The following is a 26,005-nucleotide window of genomic DNA, read 5'->3' as shown; positions in this document are numbered from 1 at the left end:
CTTTTATCCTGATTATTGTTTCTTATAATCACGGAGGCCAAAATCGAAACTGAAATTCGATTAATTGCACAGCCTTGGTTAATAGTATTACGAGCAAACTTGACTTTGTGCACATGTAGGTTACTAAGGGCTGGCAGAGCATTATTTTATTTTGAAGTTGATTAAATTATTGGTTGGGACATTTCAGTAATTGGTGGGAACCCGTCCCCTCCGTCCATGCCAATTCTACGCCCTTGCCAGTGAGTGTGTGTATATTACAGAGATGTCCAAACTAGGGCTGCGGGGCGAAGTTGGCCCATTCTAACCTTTGATTTGGCCCATCATTCTATGGGTGAGGCAGCCGATTCTAATGTTATCACTCGATTGAATGGGTGTTATCCGTGGTTATCAGCTGATAGATATGGACCAGTAGGTTCCTTCTGTGCCTACTGGTATTTCATGTCTACCCCTACCCCAACCCTAAACCCAACCGTCACAGTAATGTAAAAACAGATCTGGATCTGGAGTCTTCTCTATTAGTATAGCTGATAAACCACGTGGATAGATGATAACAGTCTTCTGAGCCTACCAGTAGGCACAGAAGGCCCCTACTGGCCCATATCTATCAGCTGATAGTTCAGTTAAAATAGTTAGGTTAAAAATACCCGTACTTATAACTTAACTATAGGTTAATATAGCACCTTCCCAATATGGGTTATTTAAACCTAAAAACAACATTGCGGGTGCATGTTATACAGCTGTTCTGTGTCAAATCAGCTGACTGTTGAAATTCAATTTCTTTAACCCGACAGGTTGAGTTATTAAATTAATAACCCAATAAAGGTTAAAAATAACCCAACGAAGCACTAAACATTTTTAACTCAACCATTGAGTTAAATAAATAGCTCAAGTTATTAAGAGTGCACTTTGTTAACGCCTATTCAATCGAGTGGTAACTTTCGAAGCGGGTGGGTGAGGTGGTTCGAGCAAATATCTTTGACAGAGATCGTCATTTCGAATTTAATGTAACCTATTGTTTGTTTATTTTGTGATTTCTTTTGTTTTAAAATGACTTAAATAAATGACTTGATTTTTTGAAATTTAAATACTGTATAAATACCATCAAGATCAAGATCAAGGCAAAGGCAGGAGCAGCTTAGTGTATTCCACATTGAACTCCTTTATATCAATGGGATTGTTTATATTTTTAGTTCAATAAATTCATTATACATTATTTAAAAAATATACTGCATTAGTTAATATCATTTAAAGCAATGTTTTGTTGTCATTTTTAAATATTAGGGAAAAATCTGGAAATTACTCATGGAAACCTTGTGTTATTATATGTACTACAGTTTGGTATGTTTAGCTTTGGCCCACAGCCCTCAATCAAGTTTGGTGTTTTGGCCTTTCAGAAGAAAAAGTTTGGGCACCCCTGGTATATCAGAATTGTTGAAGTATATAAATATTAACTCACACTTGATCGTCCATCATGATGCCGCTGTCTGTGATTTTGATGACTGTCCCGTCCAGCTTTACTATGACTGAGCCAAATGAGATGGAGCCATTGACAGTGTCTCTTTGCATCTGGATGTTAAAATCAGAAATGGCGGCGTCACACATCACCGCCAGAACGTAGTTGCACGTGTCTGGCAGCTGAAAGAAATGACCATCGAACGTCTTGAAGTGGAAATTTCCCCATGTGCTGCAGATTCGGGACTGATGATCAGGTTTGGGTTCAACTGGATTAAGAGAGAGTTTAACAACAAGTGATACTGTCAGTGGAGAAAATAAACATTTTCCTAAGTGCACAGACGGGTAAGGATGCAGTTTTGAATAATTTGTTTTAAATACCTTTTGTTACCATCACAGTCGTCATAGTGGGGGACACTAAAAACAAAAGAATCAAGGATGCACAATATATTAGCTGCCATATTGGTAAATGCTAATAATTTCTCTTTTTGTTATGTGACGCAGTGTTATTGTCACAGCTGATAAGGTTTTAAAAGAAAAGAAACAAATGTCACCATATTATTCAGCATTTTGTTTTTATATTTATATTTAACGACCATATTTAACCATTTAAAATTGTTATAAGACTGATCATTCATATTAAAGTATGTCGTTTTACGTTAAACATTAAATTTCTACCATTCCTGTCAATCTGTGACCAACTCTCTGGAGATAAATTACATATTTTGATTGTGTTTTACGTTAATATAATGACACTGCAGGCAAAAACAGCTTTTTTTGATTCGTCAATTTAGTACTTTTTGCTTTATGACTTTTATTAAAGTGTTTTGTGTCTGATGATGTAAAGAAAACATCTAAAACAAAATTTTAAGTGTTCATGTTGTAGCTCATTATCAGTTTGTGTCTATGCATTTCAATTACAATACATTTTTAATGGCTGTTTTCTCAGAATGAGTTTAAATTTCCTCTTTAGCAGCTCTTAAACTGTAAAACCCAATAAGTTAAGGTTACTCACCCCTAGGGTTAAAACTAACCCTAATGAGTACTGTGAACTTAATCCCTTTGAGTAAATGAAGTAATTTTAGCACAGTAAAACCCAATAAATAAAGAGAACTGAGTACTGTAAAACCCAATAAGTTAAGGCAACTCAAACCGTTTGAGGAAACCGATTGCTACAAACCATTTGAGTTCAATCTATAAAATAAATCTATGTGAGTACTGTGAACTTACCCCGTTTAAGTTGAAGTAATGAGGTATTTAATTAACTCATCACCTTCAACACTGAGTTCAAAACTCTTTTCAAATGAGTAGAAATAACTTTCATTTCATTTTGAGTTATCTACACTCATTTAATTTGATAATGAAATGACTGTTGGGTTTAACAGTGTATATATATAAACTCAAAAAATTATTTTAGATACTTGTTCAAACTTCTTATTCAAAATGAGCTTAATCAACACAATTCCTGTTTTGCTTTTTGTTTTTCTGTTAAACTTGCGAAAACGTTTAAGTTAACTTAATCAATTTGTGTTGGGACAACATGAAGGAATTATGTGCAACCCAGCATTTTCTACAGTGCATATATACAGTAATAAAATAAAGGGGCTCCACACAATTGATTCATCTTATTCTAACACAAATCGATTAACAAATTAAAGTGAATTGAACATAAAACCATTAAGACGTCCCTAAAAATCTCAAGAATTGTTTTGATTCAGCTCATTTTTTGAGCTCATCAAACAACAAATTCTTTATTTATCCTTCAAATATAATTTTTACTGATCGCAGTTTTTTTTTTTTTAACATAAAATCCCAAACTCCACTCTTTTCCCTTTGACATTAATGTATTAAAAAACATGAACCCATAATTTTAAACCTGACTTCATCCAAAGTTAAGGTCCAATGAAAAAATACTTATTTGCATATTTAAATATGACATTTCAAATCATTTGTAGTTAAAAAAAAACTTCATCAATCAACTAGAGAGAGTTTGGTGATCATTATTACTTTATTTATCCTGTTTGCCTACAAAGTGGTGAGTTCGTGACAGCAAATATTCCTGTGCAGATTCAATCAGTACATCTCATTATACATGCATGTAAACACAATTATAAAATATAAAATTTTTACCAGTTGTTGTTGGCAGCCAAGTAAAGTCCATAGGGTCCTTCATACCGTCTCCATAATCTCCCATGAAGTCTTCAAACATAGAAAGACACAGATTTGTTTGTTAATATCTTTACAAGCTTTAACCTTTTTTTTTCTTCATTATAATCTGCCTCTACCTGCTCGTATAGACTGCATCCCTGCCAGCAGGATGACCCATCTCAGCATCCGCATGTGGGACAACATCACCGTCCCACAGTCCATCCTCAAGAGCTAATGTGAGTCTTCTGAAAGCCCTTGTGCTTTTATAATGGTTACCGGTTTGCTTTGGGGGAACGTGGTTTGTGATCTGAAGGTGGACCCGTGGCTTGGGCTTGAATTTGGCCTTGGGCTTGGTGGATACTTGAAACAAATAAATATTTAATGTCTTCTTCGGTGTTTGCGATTAAACAAACTGTATTCAAATGATGAGAACTACAGTACGTTCTGTCACACAATGATTCATTTATCGCTTGTTTGAATTGGGCTGCACTAGGATGTGACTTTTGACTCATCCACAGTGAGAAACGTGCTTTATTGAATAATTTCAATTGTCTTATAACAGTGTTATAGAACTTTTGTTATGGTTTTTTCTTTATTTTGTCAATTAAATTCAGTCTGTCTGTGATACTTATGCTGCTTGTTCAAACTACTTGTATATAATGAGCTGAATCAAAACAATTCTTGAGGATTTTTATGGGATAACTCAATTGTTTTATGTTCAATCAACTCAAATTTGTAAAAACAAGTAAGTCAACCTAATCGGTTTATGTTGAGACCACATGAGGGAATTACGCGGAACCCAGCATTTTTTAGTGTTGTATAAGTTCGTTCATTTTCTTTTCGGCTTTGTCTTTTTTATTAATCTGGTTTCGCCACAGCGGAATGAACCGCCAACTTATTCAGAATATGTTTTATGCAGCAGATGCCCTTCCAGCTGCAACCCATCACTGGGAAACATACATACACGCTCATTCACACTCATACACTACAGACAATTTAGCTTACCTAATTCACCCACCCGGAAAAAAACCCACCCGAACATGGGGAGAACATGCAAACTCCACACAGAAATGTCAACTGACCTAGCCGAGGCTCGAACCAGCGATCCAATTCTTGCTGTGAGGCGATCGTGCTATCCACTTCACCACCGTGACACCCCGTTGTATAAGTTATACAACTAAACAATTATTACTACATTGAGACATTCGATGTTATATTTTATTTCAGCGAGTTCCTGTGTAATTAAAAAAAGCTATTGCTAAAATAGGTACCGAATGAACTAAATGTCAATTAATTGTACATTTTTAAATGGGTTAATATTGTAACTAAAATAATCATTAAACTGAAAATAACTAAAACCATTTTCTCAAATGAAACTGAATAAATGTTAGCTAAAATAGAAAAGTAACAAATAAACAAAGTAGAACTGGTTGCGAAGGAAATTGATGCAAAATTAGATCCACATCAGATGATTGGATTGGAGGAAAACGCTTAATTGTTACTTTATTGAATTGTTGCTTTGTTGAATGATTTTAAGTGGTATTGTAACGACGGGGGAGTGACAGAGACAACTGGAGGTAAGATCCACAATGCAAGTTTATTCAGCGTCAAGCTAGCAATGGTCAAATCAGGTGTAAACAGGTATATGTAGGCAGTCCAGAATCGTAGTCGATAAACAGGCAATAGGTCAGAAGGCAGGTGGCTAAACAGGAGAACAGGGAATACAAGGCTAGGGTCTAAACACGGATAAACAAGACAGGGAGAAACGCATTGTAATGTCACTGGTACAGCTAACAAGACTCTGCACCCTGGAAGAGAAAATGAGTGGTTTATGTAGGCTGTGTAATCAGTCTCTGACAAGGCTCAGCTGGTGAGAATGTAATCAATCTTGATGAGTGAGCATGTGTGAGTGTGACCGGAGAGCATGAATGTGTATGTAGTCCAGAGGAAGGCGGAAGTGTAGTCCATGGTGTTCGTGTGAGAACCAGCGATCTCTTGAGAGCGATCGCTGGTTATGTGACAGTTATAGAATTTTGAATATGGTTTTACTATATTTTGTAAGGGTGCTTTCACACCTGTCGATCGATTCTTTTGTTCTGAAACAGTTCAATTAAAATTAAATTAAAATTGTTTAAATGTCGCTCTTTGTTCTTGGTGCGGTTTGCTTTTTGATACGACAAAGTTTCTTAACAGACCAAAATAGCTAAAACAAGTCACATGTGAGTAAATTCTTCTCATATTGGTCAGAGTTTCACGGTTTAGTTTGCAGAGTCTCGCTCAGCTTTTAGGCATCCTTATTTTAATTTTTGAATCGTTAGCAAAAAGCTGCGCTTTAATTTGGAATGGTGACATCCACAGACATCGTCACTAAATATAAATCAGAGGTAAGACTTTCTCATACATAGCCGTTGGCTAGAATTATGCATTATAAGCTTTACATTATAAAGAGAAATAACAGACTGCAGTTTGGTTAATTTTGTTAATGGATAAACAGCTCTCGTTAATAGTTCTGCATTCTTTCACTTCCGTATTTGACATGAAACACATTTACTGGTAGGAATGACATGCCGCCCTACTCATAATTCTCTCTTCATATAGCTGTATATATGGCTATTACAAATAAATAATACACTGTGATATTGACCTTATTCTAAAATGCGGAAGTGCGCCTGTTTTCGCGATTGTCTTAAAACTTCCGTTTTAGTCGCCTATGGGAGAAATGACAAGGAATAATAAACAGCAAAAAACGGTCAAACTACTTGCTCTACAAACAAATGTTTGCATGACTATACAGACCAAGTAGAATAATATAACAAGGAAATATCAGTTTGCAACATCAAACAGCAAAACGAGCAGTTTTTAATGTCTAAAAATGAATGGAAGTAATTGAGACCGGAAGTCTCGTGCCAAAAAGATTCAAATGGCAGCACCCGCTCGTCTGCGGAGAATAAGGTCAATAGCCTGGTTTGTTAGTTCATTGGATCGTTTTGCTTTCTCACTATAATCGATCCGCTCCAGAGTTCGTTTCAATAGAGCCGAGACCACGTCATTCAGGCAATCTCGGACCGATTGATTTACCGTGGATCCTAGCACGACTGCTGGTTTCACATATGCCAAACAAATCGCGCTAACTGGGGAAACGTGCCAGGTTTAACAATAAAAGTCTAGGTGTGAAAACACCCTAAGTTCAAATACAGTCCATCTGTGGTTCTGTGAGTTATACAAATAAAAAAAATCACTTTTCATATTTACTGAAATTCAGTGTAATATTTAATTTCAGCTAGTTTATGAGTTCTTAATATAGCTATTGCTAAAATAGTTACTAAAAAAACCCCAGTGGTTTGCACTGTCGCCTCACAGCAAGAAGGTCACTGGTTTGAGTCCCGACTAGGTAAGTTGACATTTCTGTGTGGAGTTTGCATGTTCTCCCGCCCGGTGTTGGCGTGGGTTTCCTCCGGGTGCTCCAGTTTCCCCCACAGTCTACTGACATGCGCTATTAGGTGAATTGAATAACTATATTGGCCTTAGTGTATGTGTGTGAATGAGTGTGTATGGATGTTTCCCAGTGATGGGTTGCAGCTGGAAGGGCATCCACTGTTTAAAACATTTGCTGGATAAGTTGGCGGTTCAATCCGCTGTGGCGACCCATGATGAATAAAGGGACTGAGCCGAAGCAAAATCAATAAATGACGAAAAAAACGAAATGTCAGTTAATCGTAGTAAAAAAATTTCATGAGTAAATCATTAAACTGATCAAATTAAAACCATTTTGTCACATACAATAAAATAAATAGTAACTGAAATAGAAGAAGAACTGAAATAAATAAAAAAGTAAACATTAGAAATGGTTGAGAAGGAAATTAAAGCAAAATGAAGTCCACATCAGAAGATTGGAGAATTGTGTTTTTTTTTTAAAGTTCTATATTTTTTTACTTCAAGGTGGCACTGGGCCAATTTTTCTTAGACAAATTCAGAATATGATTCATATGATGTGCACCAAATTTTAAGCCAATGCGCCAAAGGACTACTAAAATATAGCAATTTACTTGACCAAAATTAAAATGAATGCCAACCTGGTCAAGCGTGAAGCACAAACTTTGTGTGTTGCTTAAATGTTATCATGTTTGATTAATTAATCTGAAATGCCATTAATAAAATTGTATCGTTTTAATGGAATGACAGTCCAACAATGCTTATGTCCTAAATCAACACTATGGCAAGATCCAAAGGCATATAGGAAGAGTTGCTGTTTCAATAGCGTTTGAGCGCAGGTGTGTGTTCAGAGCTTCACCTCAGCCTGTCTGACATGTTTAAAGCTCCGACGGCTGTAGATCTTTCTAGACGCAGCAGCAAATTTATGGGAAACGTTTGATTGTGTAAACATGGTGTTTTTTCACTATTTAGTTTGTCACTATTCTGCTTGTATTGAAAGAGGAACTTGATGAACTTTTACTATTAAATTATTAAAGGGTTCTTTATGCAACAGACACCTAAATGGGTGTGTATCTGTTACACCTCTGAATATGTGATATGTGTGCTTAGCATAAACTGATTAATTGCAGTTTGGTGTGCAAATATATGCTCAGGAGTATTTTGGATTCAGTTCATTAACGCTTTTTACAATGTAAACTTTAAATTAAAGGGGTTATTACTTAAGTTTTAATTGAATGGTTTCTTTTTTCATTCATTTTCCTTCAGCTTTGTCTCCATTTAAGAAGTTGTCTCAGCAAAATGATATATAACACATGTTTTTTGCAATGGATTCCTTTTCAGCCACTCCCAGTACTGGGAAACACCCGTACACACTCATTTACACACACTAAGGCCAGTTTATTCAATTCACCTATGTCTTTGGACTGTGGGGGAAACAGGAGCACCCGGAGGAAACCCACGCCAACACGAAGAGAACATGTAAACTCCAACTGCCCCAGCTGGGACTCAAAACCAGCGACCTTCTTGCTGTGAGGCATCAGTGCTAACCACTGACCCATCGACCCACCCTCGGTTTATTTTTGATTTATATCTATATCTTAGGTTTGTTTTATATTTATCATTTTGAATTCAGCGCTTTATAAGTTGGATGGCCGTTGTGGAAAGGTTCCAACTCTACTGGAACACAGCTGTCTTTGCGTGTCATGTTTCTGAACATCTTAGTCTGTTGTTTGTTTTAAGTGTGTTTGATTATGGTTGTGACAGAAATTTGCAGAAAGTAGATGTCCAGGAACTCCCAGCAGGGCGACTTGATGGCAAAAAAGCAAATTGACATTGTTGAAGTCATAAAACACATTTAAAATGCAAATCGATTTGATGTCAAAAACTCGACATCTAGGGCTGCACAGTGGCGCTGTGGGTAGCACATTCACCTCACAGCAAGAAGGTCGCTGGTTCGAGTCTCAGCTGGGTCAGTTGGCATTTCTGTGTGGGGTTTGCATATTCCTCCCATGTTGGCGTGGGTTTCCTCCGGGTGCACCTGTTTCCCCCACAAGTCCAAAGACATGCGCTATATGTAAATTAGGTAGGCTAAATTGTCCGTAGTGTATAAGTGTAAATGAGTGTGTATGGCTGTTTCCCAGTGATGGGTTGCAGCTGGAAGAACATCTGCGTGTAAAACATATATGCTAAATAAGTTGACGGTTCATTCAGCTGTGCATTCTGCCCCAGATTAACAAAGGTACTTTGCCGAAAATAAAATCAATGATTAACCTTGATGTCTATTTGACATCACACATTGATGCCCATTTGACCACCAAAATAACAAAACAAAATGTATTATGAGACAATTTTATTCATGTGAAAGCTACAATTACAAATTTACACAGGATTTTGTTTCCTTAAAATGCAGGTACCTTGATGCCAAAATTACATGTAAAAAATATATAGCAGTATAAAAAAAAATATAATAATAATGCTGGGCTCCACGCAATTCCTTCATGTTGTCCTAAACACAAACACAAATTAAAATAACCTAATTGTTTTTCCAAATTTAAGTAGATTGAACATGAAAAAATTCAGTTGTGTGAAAAAAAATGTGTGATAGAGTCTGTTGGAATAGGGTTAGAATTAACCAATAGTAAATGTGTTTATATTTTAACTGTTCATTAAATCCATCAACTTCATTGTTAATGCTTGAGCTCAGCTCTGTTATTCATTAATATTAATGTATTTTAATAATGCAGCCAGTGAATGTTTATACAATTGAGAATGTTTCTGCAATTATAATAAGCATTTAAATTATTCAGAAACAGGCGACGTAGTGGCGCAGTAGGTAGTGCTGTTGCCTCACATCAAGAAGGTCGCTGGTTCGAACCTGGGCTCAGTTGGTGTTTCTGTGAGGATTTTGCATGCTCCCTGTGTTCGCGTGGGTTTCCTCTGGGTGCTTCGGTTTCCCCCACAGTCCAAAGACATTCGGTACAGGTGAATTGGGTTCACATTTTTAACATTATTTAGCAACTAACCTAAACATTGTTGATAATGATTACACTGTACTTTGGGTACAAAGAACTGACTGACTGTGCTTTGATTTTTCTCCAGACGCATGTTATCGTGTCTGACAGACCACCATGAGCTACAGAGAACACTCTCTGCTTAAAAGATCCGCCCACCTCACTGGACAGTTAAAAAAGACCAATCAAACTAAAGATGACATCAAGTATTACCCAATCAAAAGTGGCAAATGAGGCAACTTTATAAAATGCTTGTGGGATGATTTGCAGGAGAAGCTACTTTTAAAAAATTAATTGAAAATACGGGACAAAACCCATCCCGTATTGATTCAAAACGGGACGCGCAATTTCATTCTCAAATACGGGACGATTCCGTATTTTAAGGGACGGGTGGCAACCCTACACGTAGCTGGTGATTGATTATAAAGCATGTTTGGCAGGCTGTCCCTGAGCTCATAATATCCCCGAGCGCGAGGCTCCCTCCCATTTGCAATGCGAGAGGGGAGTTTGAGCACAGGTAGATCTCGAGAACTCCCCTGCTGTAGTAGCTAATGAACACAAACCGGGAAACCTGGAGGAAACCCTTGTAAGCACGTGGATAACGTGTAAACTCTGCACAGAAACGTCGGCTGGCTTGGTAAGGACTAGAACCAGTGATGTTCTTGCTGTGAGGCAACAGTGCTAACCTCTGGGCCACCGTGCCACTCATAAAGGAGGAGGAGTAGGGGGTGAAAGGAGGGATTCTTCAAAACGAAGATGACTGCTATATGGAATTTAGGGTATTTTTAGTGGCTTTAGAATCGTCTGATTGATGAATAATAAATTGAAAAATGACTTATAAACTTCACTTATTGGAGAAAAAAAATATCCATCATTCAGTTTTTGTTGCTATTTATTTTGCTTTATTAGAGTCATCATTCATCCATACACAAGAAGAAAATAGGGAAGAGCTTTGTTTTGCGTCGCTTAAGAACTAACAAAACAATTCAAAATATCCGGAAAATTCCCTCAGTGACAGTAGTTATAGAACAAAGAGCTGAATGGTACATTCATTCACTAAAGATACATATTTTTCCAGTAATATCTGGAATTGTAGCCATTAAACCCGATGTCAACAGGATCATTTATCCACTGGTTTTCTGGTTTTCGCACGTAATAGGAGTGCATCTGCAGCTCTCTATGTAGACGTAGTCATGAGGGATTTCACTGCCGTCCGCACACTTCAGCGTCACCTTTTTAACGCTGGTTTTCGTCTCCTTACAGCAGGAACAGCTGTGCATCATGGTGTTTGCGCCCATTGAATACCTGCGCAGATTTACAAGACAAATATTTGTTAGATCCGATCTTAATACACATGCAAGTCTGCGATAGTCAAAACACATTGTGGAGTGTTTCAAGCTGTATATGACTCCGCATAGCTAATAAATGACAACATTTGTTGTACATTTTTTAAATTAAAATGGTTGACAAAATATATTCTGCAGGGAAAATAAGTATTGAACACGTCATGTTTTTTTCCTGGGAATATTATTTCTAAAGAAGCTGTTGACATGGATCTGATCCAGATTTTGGGGAAAAAGCCAAACAATGCAAACAAAATAGTGATAATAATTTTTAAATATTTGAGAGTTTCTTTGGCTGTGTTTTGGATCATCGTCTTGCTGAAATGTCCACTCTGGTTTCGTCTTCATCATCTTGCTAATGTAGATGTTGAACTGAAGCAGCTGATATTAATTTACAATGAGAAAGGGCAGAGGGTTGCTGAAGAAACACTGAGAGATTTCATCTGCTGTCTGGGCTTTCACTACCTTTTTACACCTTCCTTTCTTCATGTGTTCAATAATTTTTGTCATTTCATTTTATTATGCAAAACTTAATTTCTTTTTTGCAAAAATGGCTTTCCTTGCTTGTTACCAACATCCAGAGAAAATTTCAAGTCTACAGCACCTTTAGAAATATGATATCTGAGAAAAATGGTGACATGTTCCCCGCTGTATATACATTTGCAAATGGACATTTTTCATCCCATTTCATCCGAATATTACATGTCAAATACGGTATGTACTTTATATTAATTATATATACATTTAAACAAATAATATATAGATATATACAAATTGTATTGTACATTATTTGCCTTATATGAGATATCTTAAAGGGTTTACACAAGGGACCTCAAGAGTATTTGATTTCAGATGTCGCTAAAATAAAATCACATCATCACTGTTTGCTGCATGTTATCAGAATACTACAAAAACCTAAAAAACAAAGCTACAGCGGTTAAAGCAACATACATATTTACTATTGGTACAATAATAATGCACATTTTGCTTTTTTATTTGCTCTTGCTTCCAAGGCAGTTGCACATTTTGTGCTCTTAAATTTGCAAAGTGCTTTTTTTGGTAAATTATTTACGTTCTATAGACCCTTTTCACATTTCCGAGTGTCTCAGTATAGTTGGTCATATTTGGGAAAACTTAGAGTGCAGTGAATGGGAGAGTACAACAATTTTTTTTTACAATAATATTTGCTCAAGTAATAATAAAAAAAAACCTCCACTATGGGGTTATCGAGACTTTTAGAAAAAAGGAAAAAATTTAGTGAGACTGATGACCTCAGCCAGAGAAGAGAATAACATCAAATTTACTGTCCTGCCCCATAGACGCTACATTAGAAACACCTCGCACAAGCAGAAATTAGTTATTGTGTAATGTGAAGCAATTGTGTTTGAACTCTCAGTAATGATTAAATCACACTGAACTGAGCTAAACTGAACTGAACTGAACTTAAACACTAAAACCTGAACCACACTGTTCCAGTTACTATGACCATTTATGTGAAGCTGCTTTGACACAATCTACATTGTAAAAGCGCTATACAAATAAAGCTGAATTGAATTGAAAAATGATAAAATAAATAAAAAATAAGTACATAAAAAATAAACATTAAAAACTTTTAAGGATTTTAGATGGTGATGACTGTTAAACATGTCATAACAGACTGGTTAAAAGGGTTTATTGTTTTTTTTCGCTAAATTATTTGCGTTCTCACATTGATTCTGTGTCGCAGTTTCCACTGCAGGATGTGACTTCAATGGGGTTGATGGACTTGCAGTCATTCACTGTGACATCTGTCATGTTCTTCACACGAACACAGTTCTTGAGTTCACCTGAGATAGTAAAGGAGGCAATGTCAATAACATAGTAGTAACAAAACATTTGTTAAAAGCAAAATAACTGCTCATGAATTGCGCTATTCTTGTTAACCTGCTGTATTGTTTTTTTTACATATTGTATAGCATAGCATTATGAAAAATTAGGAGACCGTTTGGAAATTCAATTTTTTTTCTGCATTTCCGATTGACAGTTATGTGCAAAATGCACAATGCAAAAATAAAAATGTTGTCAAATGGAGCATAAAATGACATTTGGTCGAAATAGCAAAAAGGTAGCACTTCGAACGTTTATATACATTTTTAGTCTTAACTATAAAGAAGAAGTAAAAAAGACATCACAACCAATCACAACAAATGGAAACATTTACCCCACAGTCCAAAGACATGTGCTATAGGTGAATTGAATAAAAACTAAATTGGCCACAGTGTATGAGTGAATGTGAGAGTGTATGGGTGTTTCCCAGTGCTGGGTTGCAGCTGGAAAGCCATGTGCTGTGTAAAACATATGCATGATAAGTTGACGTTTCATACCGCTCTAGTGACCCCTGATAAATAAAGGGACTGAGCCGAAGAAAACTGAATGAGTTGAATTTGCAAGAAATAAAGCAAAATTGTACATTTTACTCAAACACGTACCTACTAAATACGGTAAATCTAAAGAAGCAGATTTTTAAAGAGGTTACTTAACATTTTCCATAGCTTTATTATTATTATAATTTGCTTTGTAATCATTATAATATCCTACAGGACATGTCCTTTACATGAGATGGTTTAAAACAGGGGTCACCAAACTTGTTCCTGGAGGGCCGGTGTTAAGCAGGTTTTAGTTCTAACCCTTATCAAACACACCTAAACAAGCCAATCAAGGTCTTTACTAGGTATACTTGTAACACCCAGACAAGTATTTTGAGGCAAGTTGGAGCTGTTGGGACACCGGCCCTAGATTGGTGACCCCTGCTTTAAAGAAACTAGTTCTGCTTGTATTTTACCAATAAGGACAATCAGAATTTTCTAAGAAAGGAAATAATGTCTTACAGGTGTTGCAGCATCCATCTTCATCGAGTCCCAGTGTTCCCTGTCAAGTCAAACAGAGCTTGGTTTAAATGTCAATGTGACATACATCGCTAAACGTGCTGGTTCAATTTTAAAAAAAAAGTGTCATCAGACTTTGTAGAACACAAAGCAACATATTTTGCAAATGTTTTGGGGTGGGGCTCAAACAAATTTTAAGATCAAACAAAAAATTTGAAGTTTAACCTTGTCAAGACTAGTGAAGAGACACGTGTAAAAATCTTTAAAGCTTTTAAAACTGCTCACAGTTTAATGCTGGTTGCTTAATCATGTTTGCTTAATGTGCAGTAACTACTGACTTTCACGTCACATGGCATGTTTTGTGTAAACCAATAATATTTGCTTTCCTGAATCAAGAAAAGGCATACAAGGTCCCAGGGTTGACAGTGCATGTCAAAGCACAAACCAAGCATGAAGACAAAGAAAATGTCTGTAGACCTCACAGACAGGATTGTCTTGAGCCACAAAGCTGGGGAAAGTTACAGAAAAATATCTGCTGCTCTGAAAGTTCCAATGAGCGCAGTGACCTCCATCATCTGTAAGTGGAGGATGTTTGGATCCACCAGGACTCTTTCTAGAGCTGGCCAGGCCATCTAAGCTGAGTTATCGGAGGAGAAAGGCATAAGTCAAGGAGGTGATCAATAACCCGATTGTCACTCTGTCTAAGCTCCAACCTTACAGATGGACAGTCTTCTGTGCAGCAATCCACCAATCAGGCCTGTATGGTCGAGTGACCAGACGGAGGCCACTCCCCACCTGGAATTTGCCAAAAGGCATCTGAAGGACTCTCAGACCATAAGAAACTAAATTCTCTGGTCTGATGTGACTAAAAATTAACTCTTTGGAGTGAATGCCAGGTGTTACGTTTGGAGAAAACCAGGTACTGCTCATCACCAGGTTAATAACATCCCTACAGCGAAGCATGGTGGTGGCAGCATCATGCTGTGTGGATGTTTTTCTGCAGCAGGAACTGGAAGACTAGTCAGGATAGAGGGAAAGATGAATGCAGCAATGTACAGAGACATCCTGAATGAAAACCTGCTTTAGAGAGCTCTTGACCTCAGACTGGGGCGACAGTTCATCTTTTAGCAGGACAATGACCCAAAGCACACCACCAAAATATCAACGGAGTGGCTTCACAACAACTCGATGAATGTCCTTGAGTGGCCCAGCCAGAGCTCAGACCTAAATCCTATTGAACATCACTGGAGGGATCTAAAAATGGCTGTACACCGTCACTTCCCATCCAACCTGTTAGAGCTTGAGAGATACTGCAAAGAGGAATGGGCAAAAATTCCTAAAGACAGGTGTGCCAAGCTTGTGTCATCATATTCAAAAAGACTTGAGGCTGTAATTGCTGCCAAAGGTGCATCAACAAAGTATTGAGCAAAGGCTGTGAATACTTCTGTATATGAGATTTTTTTAAAAAGGTTAATTTTTAACCTTTTAATTAAAAACTTTTAATAAATTTGCAACAATTTCAAAAAATCTTTTTTCACATTGTCATTATCGGGTATTGTGTGTGGAATTGAGAGGAAATAAATTAATTTAAATGTAAAAGTAAGCAAAATCCCAGCATAAAGCTGTCTTGTCTCCTCAGAATGCTTGCATTTAACCGCTTGACTTGTCTGGATTTAAAAAATAAAATTCTTTATGGAAGTTTAAGGACAGGAAACTTTTGAACAAAAACATTTCTTATGTGTTTAGAATGACATCAGGGTAAATTTTCATATTTCGGGCTGAATTAGCCTTTGCAGAAACAGCTCCAAATGTGTCAATTTGGAAAACTCACAGGCACACATTGATCTGGATTGATTTCGGGACAGGTTGGTATGGTCCTCTCTATTATGTACGTCCCATTGACTTGCTGACAGGTCACACTTTCACATTTATAATTGTAACTCTCTCCCTCCTATAACAAAAAAAGAGAAGCTGCATGAGAATGGAAGAGCAGATTAATTGTCTGAAAAAGTAAAGGAAAATCCAAGAATACGTACACTGAGAATATGTGTGATGTTATCTGACACATAAATACAGGCATTTGGCTTGCATGTTCCACAACACTCGCCTTTTTGTTCCACGAGCTCAAAGCCCTTGAAGTAGAAAACAAAAAACATGCTCAGAGTCTACAGATGAATGTTCTTTTCAAATCAGCGATGTAAAGATGTAAATGTTACCTCAGAGCAAGGTTCACAGATTTTAGAAACACAGGAGACGGTGTGTAGTTGTGTCTCTGGGTCTTTCTCCATGTCACAGTTACATTCGACACAAGGGTCTGGGTAGATTGTGGATCCAGGCTATAAAGAACAACAGAGATTACCGGTCAATAAAGTGTAGAATGGTTTTCTGAATTCTAGTGCACTTCCTATTGTTGAATGTGACATTCTCAAAATTCATTATTATTGTTTTGAACAAATGAATCTAGAGGGGCGTCACGTTGGCACAGTGGATAGCACGATTGCATCACAACAAGAAGGTCGCTGGTTCGCGCCCCGGCCAGGTCAGTTGGCATTTTGTGTGGAGTTTGCATGTTCTCTCCATGTTCGTGTGGGTTTCCTCCGGGAGCTCCGGTTTCCCCCACAGTCTAAAGACATGTATAGGTAAATTGTTCGTAGTGTATGTGTGTGAATGAGTCTGTATGGGTGTTTCCCAGTGTTGGGTCGATTCGGAAGGGCATCTGCTGCGTAAAACATATGCTAGATAAGTTGGCGGTTCATTCCGCTGTGGCGACCCCAGATGAATAAAGGGACTAAGCTGAAAACAAAATGAAGGATTGAATGAATGAATCCATAGGCTCACCTGGTACTCAGTGTTATTGTACACACAGACGTCTTTGGGCACTGTACATTAGAAGAAGAAAAAAACATTAAGTTAATAATATACATGATATTTAACTTCTTTTGTTATTATTTTAAAAAAAGGTCATTTCTGACATGAAGTACATCGTCGATAGTTCTTTGTATTGCAGGTTTTTATGTACATAATTATTTATTTTCAACAAAAATCTTTGTTCTTAAAACAAAAAAACTAAAATATTTTAGTTCTGTTGGTTAGATTTCTGTGACTTCCTTTTTTTATTCCTTTTAAACCTGTTTTTTAATAATTTTAATTATTTTTTATCCTTTTAATTCTTTGTTGTGTTTTCCCCTTATACTTATTATATGATTTTAATCATTTTGTTTATGTAAAAGACATTGAAATACTATTGTGTCTGAAATGTGCTATATAAATAAACATTGCATATAGTAAGCCATAATAAGTATAATTACACTATTGCTTTTTGCCATTAATTCAATTCAATTTAATTAAATTAATCTTTATAGCGCTTTTACAATGTAGATTGTGTCAAAACAGCTAAACATAGAAGTTCTAGTAAATTGCCAATCATTATTGCTATGTTTCTAACATCAAAAAGAAAATCATTTCCAGTTTAATTTTCAATGACAGAAAATAACAGCATGAACTAAAAAGAGAATTACCTATCAGGTAATAATTACAAAAAGGACATCAGCATTTCCAGGACAGCAACAATATGCATAATTTTTAGTATTTCAGTTTGAGACTTACCACAGGGTGGACAGCAACTGCCTTCATTTGCATGTTCAGCTAACTCGAATCCCACATCACATTTCTTGTGGATACAGACCTCGAGATTACACACTAAATGAGAGGAAAAATAACAAACAAACGTTTAACATGAATGTGAAATGTGTTTCCATTATTTTTAATAATAATAATGATAATAATAATCAATAATAATACATTTATTTTGTATGAAGTGCAGAGATGCCCAAACTAGGGCCCGGGGGCCAAAGTTGGCCCATGATAGCCTTTGATATTACCCGCCATCCCATCAGAGAACACAGAAAAAATAAAGGGGAGGGTCGGGGGGAATGCCTACAATAGAAATTGTCATTTCTAATTTAACGTTATCTTTTGTTGGTTTGTTTATTGTTGAGCTACTAAAAAAAGCAAGCTTAAAATAAATGTTATAATTACATGTTGTAAATGAATCAGATTTATTTAAATGGCCATTGTGTTAATTGATTTTTTTTATTAATATATGTTAATTAAAAATATATAATTTTTTTAACATTATTAATATATTTTTTAAGTTTATTTTATATATTTAACTATTTTTAAATATTCTTTCAAAATTACCCATGACAATTTTAACACAGTTTTAGACAATAATAATAATAATAATAATAATAATAATAATATTAATATTAATAATAATAATACAGTTTACAGAAATACAGTTTGATATATTTAACTTTGCCCCATAGCCCCCAGTTATGTTTGTTTTTTGGCTCTTCATAAGAAAAGGCATCTTTAAAAGTTGCTTTCTCAAAGCTCTTTGCTGATGCATTCAAGTATAGACAGTTCAAATTTGTCAATAAACTTGCAGAGAGACTGAGTGCTATTGTCAGGTGTATTTTTAGAGAATTATTTTTAATAAATGTTTCCCGCTGGTAATATTATTCTCACCGCAGGTTGGACAGCAGTTGTCAATAATTAATTTTTGCTCGGGTCCACAGGGCACTATAGTCGGACACCCAACAAATTCCTTGGTGATCCCAAAAGTCTCATTGGAGCAGGTGTATTTGTAACAGTCCATGGTCCAGGTGTCTCCAGGCTGCAGGAGGAAAGCAAGCAAAATGTGGGGATTATGAAGTATAAATGCAAGATGAGTTGTTTTGCACCTTATTGACATATTTGTCTTGGCTTATCTATTTCAGAAGTACCTCTCGAGGTAATCCATCAGGGCCGATGCAGTCTACAAGGAAAGAATGAAAACAAAATCAACCACAAGGTCACAAGAAAGTGCATTATTCTTGTATAAAAGTAAAGAAAGCTGCATGTCTTACCGCAGTAAGCCGTACAGTAATCTGTCGTTGAACTAACTAGATACGTGTTATCGGGACAGAAACAACCTTCCATGTATGTTTGATGACAGCTTTCGCCTTGACAGTCTTTCTCCACAAACAAGTCGTTGTACCTAGTCATGAGAAGTGCAGTGAATTATTATATTTATGAGAGATAGGAAGTAACAAAGTACAAATACTAAAGGGTAGATTTTTTCTGGTATCAGTACTTTACTCCACTACTTTTTTTTTTAACTTTTTTTTTTCTTACATTTTTACACAAATATCTGTACTTTCTACTCCTTACAATTTTAAAACCACAGTTGTTACTTTTGTTTTTATGTGTTTGGTGGCTCGATCTATATTATTTCTTATCATTGTGCAATAATCTGAGCGCCTTTTTGATTTAAGAAAGTAGCCAAGCTGCATCAAACTCTGCAATATAGCCCAACAACATTGTTTAAAAAGCCTGGCCCATGTATCATCATCCAGACGCAAACTCACAGCGTTCAGCATGTAGTTTTTCAGCAAGCAGTCTATTTTACTCATTGCATGCCTGCGTGCTGCACTGCCCGGCCTTTTCAAGGCTATCGCGCACCGTACGTGGGCTAGTTTATGAAGATTACTTATAAGGCAAGGATGACTACGCAGATGTGAGAGAGAGAGTCGGCGAATTTAACATGACTGATGCTGCACTGTTTACATGGTATTAATACACCTTTTGCTCGATCGGAACACAGGTAAACACGAGACACACATTCCAGTTCAAAAACATGCTAAATGCTTAAGCCTTGTGTGCTCTTCCGATCATTACTGCACAGGCTTATACATCTAGTATAAAAATAGTGCTTTTTTGTAAAGATTTGTTCATTTAGTAATAAAAAATCAAAAACTTTATAAAAATGTATGCATTGCTGTTTATTTTCTTCATTTCTGGGTTATTTATGAGAGCTGCTCTTTGAAGAATAAAGCAGCTTTAGCCTAATGCAAAAAAAAAAAAAGTTTGCAGTCAAATTTCATTAGAATTTATTTTAGCAAAAGAAAAAAATTCAATATGTTTTGGACAGAATTCAGTGCAAAATGTAAGACATTATATTATTATAAAGATAGACAGCCCTACAGAACTATTTTTAGAGTGTATCAACATGAAAGGCAGCTGATGTTTTTGATCTAACAGCTGAAAAACTACATGCTGAACGCTGTGAGTTTGCGTCTGGATGATACATGGGCCGTGCTTTTTGAACAATGTTGTTGGGCTATATTGCAGAGTTTGATGCTGCTTGGCTACTTTCATAAATTTGGCAACAAACATTTTACATAAAAATTGGAAATGTCAGTTATTTTATAATAACGTATCAATAGAATGTGAGGTCTAGTTACCTACCTATCCTCACTCACTATCCTTCAGATTTATCAGGGGTCGCCACAGCAGAATGAACCTCCAATTATTCCAGCATATGTCTTACACAGCGGATACCCTTCCAGCTGCAACCCAGTACTGGGAAACACTCATATACACTCACATTTACACACACTTATACACTACTGCCAATTTAGTTACCTTATATTCACCACTACCGCATGTTTTTAACCTGTGGTTGAAACCGGTACTTTTTATTATGTTGGCTTGAGAAAGCCAACATACTGTTATACTACTCTGTCCTTGAAAACAAACGTATCTCCTCCTAGGCCGTTCATGCCACAAGGTCCAAATGTGGTCAAAATGTGCCTTCAACATTCAAGATTGTTGCTATATCTCCTCATGCCTATAAGACTTATTGTTTTTTGAATAAAAAATGTTAAATATTAATTTTTTATAATCCGAGCATATAAAAAAATTATACAAGCCCCAAATTTGGCCAAAAGCTGTATTTAGATGCGTTAGATTTTGTTGCTATATCTTTAAGGTTTAACAGACTTATAGTTTTCCAATAAATAATTTTTAAGCATTATTTTTCTCAAAATATGGCAAGCCATTTTTGACTTAAACTCCATATTTTTTACTGATATGGCAAGCCATTTTTGCATGTATCACTTTTACACTTAATAAGCATTGTATTTAAAAAAAAATACGGCAAGCCATTTTTACATAATGTTCATTCCCTTAGTCCCTTTATAAATCAGGGGTCGCCACAACGGAATGAACCGCCAACTTATCCAGCATTTGTTTTACACAGTGAATGCCCTTCCAGCCGCAACCCAACACCAGGAATACATAATGTTCAAGTCTAGTTTTTGACACTCATAAAGACTGTCATAGAAACATTGGGGTTGATTAAGATCACTCATATTGCCAAGAAGCTTTGATGTATCATCACTAACCTGTCAAATGTCCCCATAGCAATAAAACAGTATAACCTAGCAACCATTTAAAAATGGCAATATCTCTACATCAGAACATCGTAGGGACCTGGGCATTGGCTTATTTGACTCATGCTAGCAAATGGGACTTCCTGTGTACTATGCATGGTAACAATGATAATGGGAGCCAAGTGCTAAAAACAATTAACTACATGCTATGAATGATTATCTAAATGCAATAACATATGCTTGAAATGCCTACTAAGTATTAGCATTTGATCAAACATGCACACGAGCATTGCCATTTAGCAACTGGTTAGTTATGCCATAATTGCATAATTGCAACCACTTAGCAACCGCCACCGTGCTTCCTGCCAACTGCCATTCCAAGTCCTAGCACAGTCACGTTGGCTTTCTCAAGCCAACATCAAAGTTTTTCAATAAACTTTAGGTTCTAGTTTTATTACTTTTGTACATTTTTCAGGCAGTACTTCTATAGTTTTACTTAAGTACAAACGTGTAGTCAGTACTTTTAATTGAGGTGTTTTAAACTTGAGCATCTGTACTTTTATTTAAGTAAAGAATGTTTGTACTTTTGCCATCTCTGATATTTATTAAGGACTGTTGTTTTGTTGACTACTGTAGAGCAAGATTACCTGGTACTGCAGGTTTTTTCCACTTTAGGTCCACATGCATTGTATACTTTGTGACTGGGGCATTTGTGTGCTGTTAGAGAAACCAACAGTGATTACATATTTTTAAACATTCGGAGATGTAAAGCCCAGTCTTAAAAGGTTAAAGATACACTGTAGAAAATTCTGTATTGTTGTAACCCATTGTTTAGTCAAATATGGAAAAACCCAATGTTGGGTTAAAATTGCACTTTTTTTAACCCATGTTTTACATTTGCATTTACATTTAGTCATTTAGCCGAGGCTTTTGTCCAAAGCAACTTACAATTTAGGAGGTATTCAGTGATTCAACAAGAAGAGGCAATACACACAAGAAGTGCTAGTTATACAAAGTAACTTTTTTTTGTGCTACAGTGCTAACCCAGCATTTTTGCTTAGAATGTGTTAATTTTGCTTACCACAGGTTTGTTTAAGGTCATCGGAGGTTCTCCAATCCACACAGATGCCTTCTTTTCCACATAATGCAGCATACGCCTCAAGACTGGTGCAACCAATTGAACGATTTCCCATGCGGCACACATCAAATTTGCATGACTCATAATAACTTTCGTAAGGAATATGATCATGGCACTCCTTAAACATGCTGTGAAAAAACAAATAGAGCATTGAAAAAAATTCCTTTACCTCATTTTGATGTTCCAAAATGGTAAGATTTCCCTCTTTTCTCCTTATTTAGTCATATAGGTTTAAAACAGCTTGAGGGTAAGTAAATTCTGAAAATGTACATATTTAGGTGCTTTTAACTTTTCAGTCATTTATGTTTAAATGTCAAAATGTTTTTAAAGTAAGAGCCTTTTTGTTGCCCAAATTTGTTTGAAATAAATCAGAAAAATATCTAATACCTTCTTATTTTAGTATGATTATTAAGTATATACATATTTTTTTTTAAATGGTACTAAATATACAATCTCTCTAGGGAAATGTATCATTACGAGATATATTGTTATCGCAGTAATCAGCAATAATATTACATAATATAAAAGTGTAGCATTTTCTTACTCGCCCTTGATGTATTCACAAATACTGGGGTTGCAGATAACTGGAGGAGGTGTAGGCTTAGGTATAGGTTTAGGAGGCTGGCATCCTGGGGGAACCATCCAAAGCTGTGCCATGTTCTCACACGATTTGTCGATTTGTCCATCAGGGCGTCTGCAGTCATTTGTACGATTGTTGTCGCAGACCCCTGAAAAACAGACATTTAATTTGGCTTAAACTGGATGTAGAGAAGTAGTAATGCTACATTGCAAAATAAATGTATTATTGAAATTCGAGTTTATAAGAAGGTATGGAAAATCATATTAATTTGATGCACTAGTAAATATAAAATTTACACTCACACATATGGTATTTCACGAGTTCACACTTAGATATTGCTTGATATTAATAACATGTTTGGCATGCTGTCCCGGGAGAGAACCCTGAGCTCAGAGATAATTGAGCCCAGGGCTCCCGCCTGGTCAATTAGCAGGTAAGGGGGTCTGAGATCAGGTAGTTCTCGAGAGCTCATCCTGGTAAGGGAGGAAATGGGGTGGATTCTTAAAAAAACGAAGGGAGTAATGCTAGTCAGGCTATTTATAGTGAGTTTGGAATGATCGGATTGGCTTACTAATGATTACAGATGAAAGAACAGCTCAACTCAATTATATCACTTGCTTCTCTCGAAACTAGTTTGTGAAACTTCATTTTGCTTAATGCACATCTCATAGAAATGATCTCGGATCTGTACTCACCACACTGCCCCTCTGTATTACCACTGAAGTAGGAGAATGGGAGATTGATTACAAAGCCTTGATGATTCACAGTAATGTCGACATTGATTTCAGTGATGTTCAAAATGACTCCAATGCCAGAGGTGGTGATGAAGAAGTTGTTATTGACGTAAGTTAGTTGTTTCAAATCATCATTAACATAGACCTGTGGGAAAAACGGGGTCTTTTCAAAACGATGCTCTAGTGCACTGTCATTTTGTCATGATGGGATGTAAAACGTTTTTAAGAATGTTTTGCAGACTTACCTCAATCTCTTTGGTGTTGCTTGTCAGCTTAATGCTATATGATTTGTAGTTCACAATCACATACTCTGGGCAGGCAAGATTATTTTTAAGATCACATAAGTAGTTTTTAACATAGGCACTGATGTTATATCTTGGGACGATTTCTTTGAACAAGACGTAAGTGCAATTTCCTTGGAAGTCATAGTATGTTCCATCAAACATTTGGTAATGTGGGTCACCCCAACCACTGCATTTACCTGGAAAAACCAAGGAACAGGGCATGTTATTTAACATTTACTCATAAGTATTAAAGATAAATTTAATGTAAATAAGCATGGTTTAAACTCACATTCGCATTCATATCTAGAGCAGCAGCCGTTGTTATAAGACACCTTCTTAGCTTTAATTCCATTGGTACATGTAGGTATGACCTTGTCAGATTTGTCACACTGTAGAGGCACTGAGGTTACCTTGCCATTTTTACACGTGTAGTTTTTGCAGTTTTCAATCCAGGACTCCATATTCTGGATGACAGAGAGAGAGAGAATTTGGAGTTTATTGCCATTTCAGCTTCTTTGGCTATGTTATGGCAAAAAAAAAAAAAAAAAAAAACAGATCAAGTTTACCACATTGTATAAATACTACTTTTCTATAATTAAAAAAATATTCTAACAATTAAAAGTCATCAACAGCAATAAATTATAAACAAGTTAAAATACATAAATAGCAATATTAATGATAATATATAAGATAAAAATCTAAAACATTTTTTAAAGGTTCACTTTTGATAATATTTTTTACAATTTTAGAAGGTTTCACATTTAAAAATATTTAATTTAAAGTCTGTCTAGATAAAAATTGTTGTCTAATAACATTAAAAATGGGGCATTCCACAAGAATATGTTTAACAGTTTGGTTTCTTTTGCTTCTGGATGACACATTAGATGAAGGAAAGGTAAATTTGAAAGGCAGGTTATAATTAATTTTTTGTATACATTATTTTTCTTACATTATAACAGTGGTGGAAAGAGTACTGAAAAATCATACTTAAGTAAAAGTACCATTACTTGACTAAAAATGTATTGTAAGCAGAGTAAAAGTATCTGTTGTAAATATTCCTCAACCTACTGTATGAGTAAAAAATAGCTCTTTTAAAAGTACCCAAGAGTAGTGAGTAGCGAGTATTACGCTATAAAAAACAGATGAGTTTACATGTAATTTGTGCATGTGAGTAAACGTAATAGTGTGCAGTGCATTTAGTTATTGCCCAGCAGGCGCACAATGTCATAAGATATTTAGGTCACACTTTACAATAAGGTTTATTAGTTAATGTTAATTAATGCATTTACTAACATGAACAAACAATGAACAATACATTTACTACAGTATTTATTCATGTTAGTAAATGTTAGTTAATGAAAATACAGTTGTTCATTGTTCATGTTAACTCATGGTCCATTAACTAATGTTACAAGCACGGACTTGGATGTTAATAATGCATTAGTAAATGTTCAATTATGATTAATAAATGCTGTACAGGTGTTGTTCATGATTAGTTCATGTTAATAAATGCATTAACTAATGAACCTTATTGTAAAGTGTTACCGATATTTATATTAGGTTAGATATATGTCGTGACGTCAGGTCACCAAAATTAAGTGTCTAGCCAGTGTCTAAAGACAATATTATTTTGATCACCAATAATGACTTCAAATTACGTTGATATTTGGTTGATTTTAGGTTGATTTTAGGGTGTGTTGGAAAGTGACCAAAATCCAATGTCGAACCAACATCTTAAAATAATACTGACATCAAAAAATGACAATTAATCTTCAGGTATGGCAACTAAAATCCAATGTCTG

The 26,005-nt window shown here is 35.9% G+C and overlaps 2 protein-coding genes across 3 annotated transcripts in view; both read right to left on the bottom strand.

Annotated features, from left to right (window-relative positions):
• Positions 1-3,838, bottom strand: part of muc5.2 (mucin 5.2) — a 36,953-nt gene extending 33,115 nt beyond the window's left edge. Inside the window, exons 1-4 of the mRNA XM_087311675.1 lie at positions 3,738-3,838; positions 3,583-3,651; positions 1,834-1,869; positions 1,457-1,721 (exon numbers count right to left, since the gene is read on the bottom strand). Of these exons, the coding sequence (XP_087167801.1) occupies positions 1,457-1,721; positions 1,834-1,869; positions 3,583-3,651; positions 3,738-3,822 (455 nt within the window). The 5' untranslated portion in view covers positions 3,823-3,838. The remainder of the gene's footprint in view (positions 1-1,456; positions 1,722-1,833; positions 1,870-3,582; positions 3,652-3,737) is intronic.
• A 7,079-nt stretch (positions 3,839-10,917) lies between these two features.
• Positions 10,918-26,005, bottom strand: part of muc5.1 (mucin 5.1, oligomeric mucus/gel-forming) — a 40,836-nt gene continuing 25,748 nt past the window's right edge. For both annotated transcript variants that reach the window (XR_015526174.1, XM_087311680.1), the window contains exons 30-46: positions 24,493-24,667; positions 24,165-24,400; positions 23,881-24,064; positions 23,150-23,333; positions 22,549-22,733; positions 22,115-22,184; positions 19,161-19,291; positions 19,038-19,069; positions 18,781-18,928; positions 17,857-17,949; positions 17,089-17,129; positions 16,467-16,586; positions 16,287-16,382; positions 16,082-16,201; positions 14,254-14,293; positions 13,095-13,212; positions 10,918-11,348 (exon numbers count right to left, since the gene is read on the bottom strand). Coding sequence is in view for 1 of the 2 variants with exons in the window: in XM_087311680.1 (XP_087167806.1) it covers positions 11,168-11,348; positions 13,095-13,212; positions 14,254-14,293; positions 16,082-16,201; positions 16,287-16,382; positions 16,467-16,586; positions 17,089-17,129; positions 17,857-17,949; positions 18,781-18,928; positions 19,038-19,069; positions 19,161-19,291; positions 22,115-22,184; positions 22,549-22,733; positions 23,150-23,333; positions 23,881-24,064; positions 24,165-24,400; positions 24,493-24,667 (2,154 nt within the window). In the remaining variant the exon portion in view is untranslated. The remainder of the gene's footprint in view (positions 11,349-13,094; positions 13,213-14,253; positions 14,294-16,081; positions 16,202-16,286; positions 16,383-16,466; positions 16,587-17,088; positions 17,130-17,856; positions 17,950-18,780; positions 18,929-19,037; positions 19,070-19,160; positions 19,292-22,114; positions 22,185-22,548; positions 22,734-23,149; positions 23,334-23,880; positions 24,065-24,164; positions 24,401-24,492; positions 24,668-26,005) is intronic.

Source organism: Danio rerio, chromosome 25 (genome assembly GCF_052040795.2).
Source record: "Danio rerio strain M-AB ecotype USA chromosome 25, GRCz13ab, whole genome shotgun sequence".
In the NCBI taxonomy this organism is placed as follows: Eukaryota; Metazoa; Chordata; class Actinopteri; order Cypriniformes; family Danionidae; genus Danio; species Danio rerio.
This window is presented reverse-complemented; position numbering and strand designations above follow the sequence as displayed.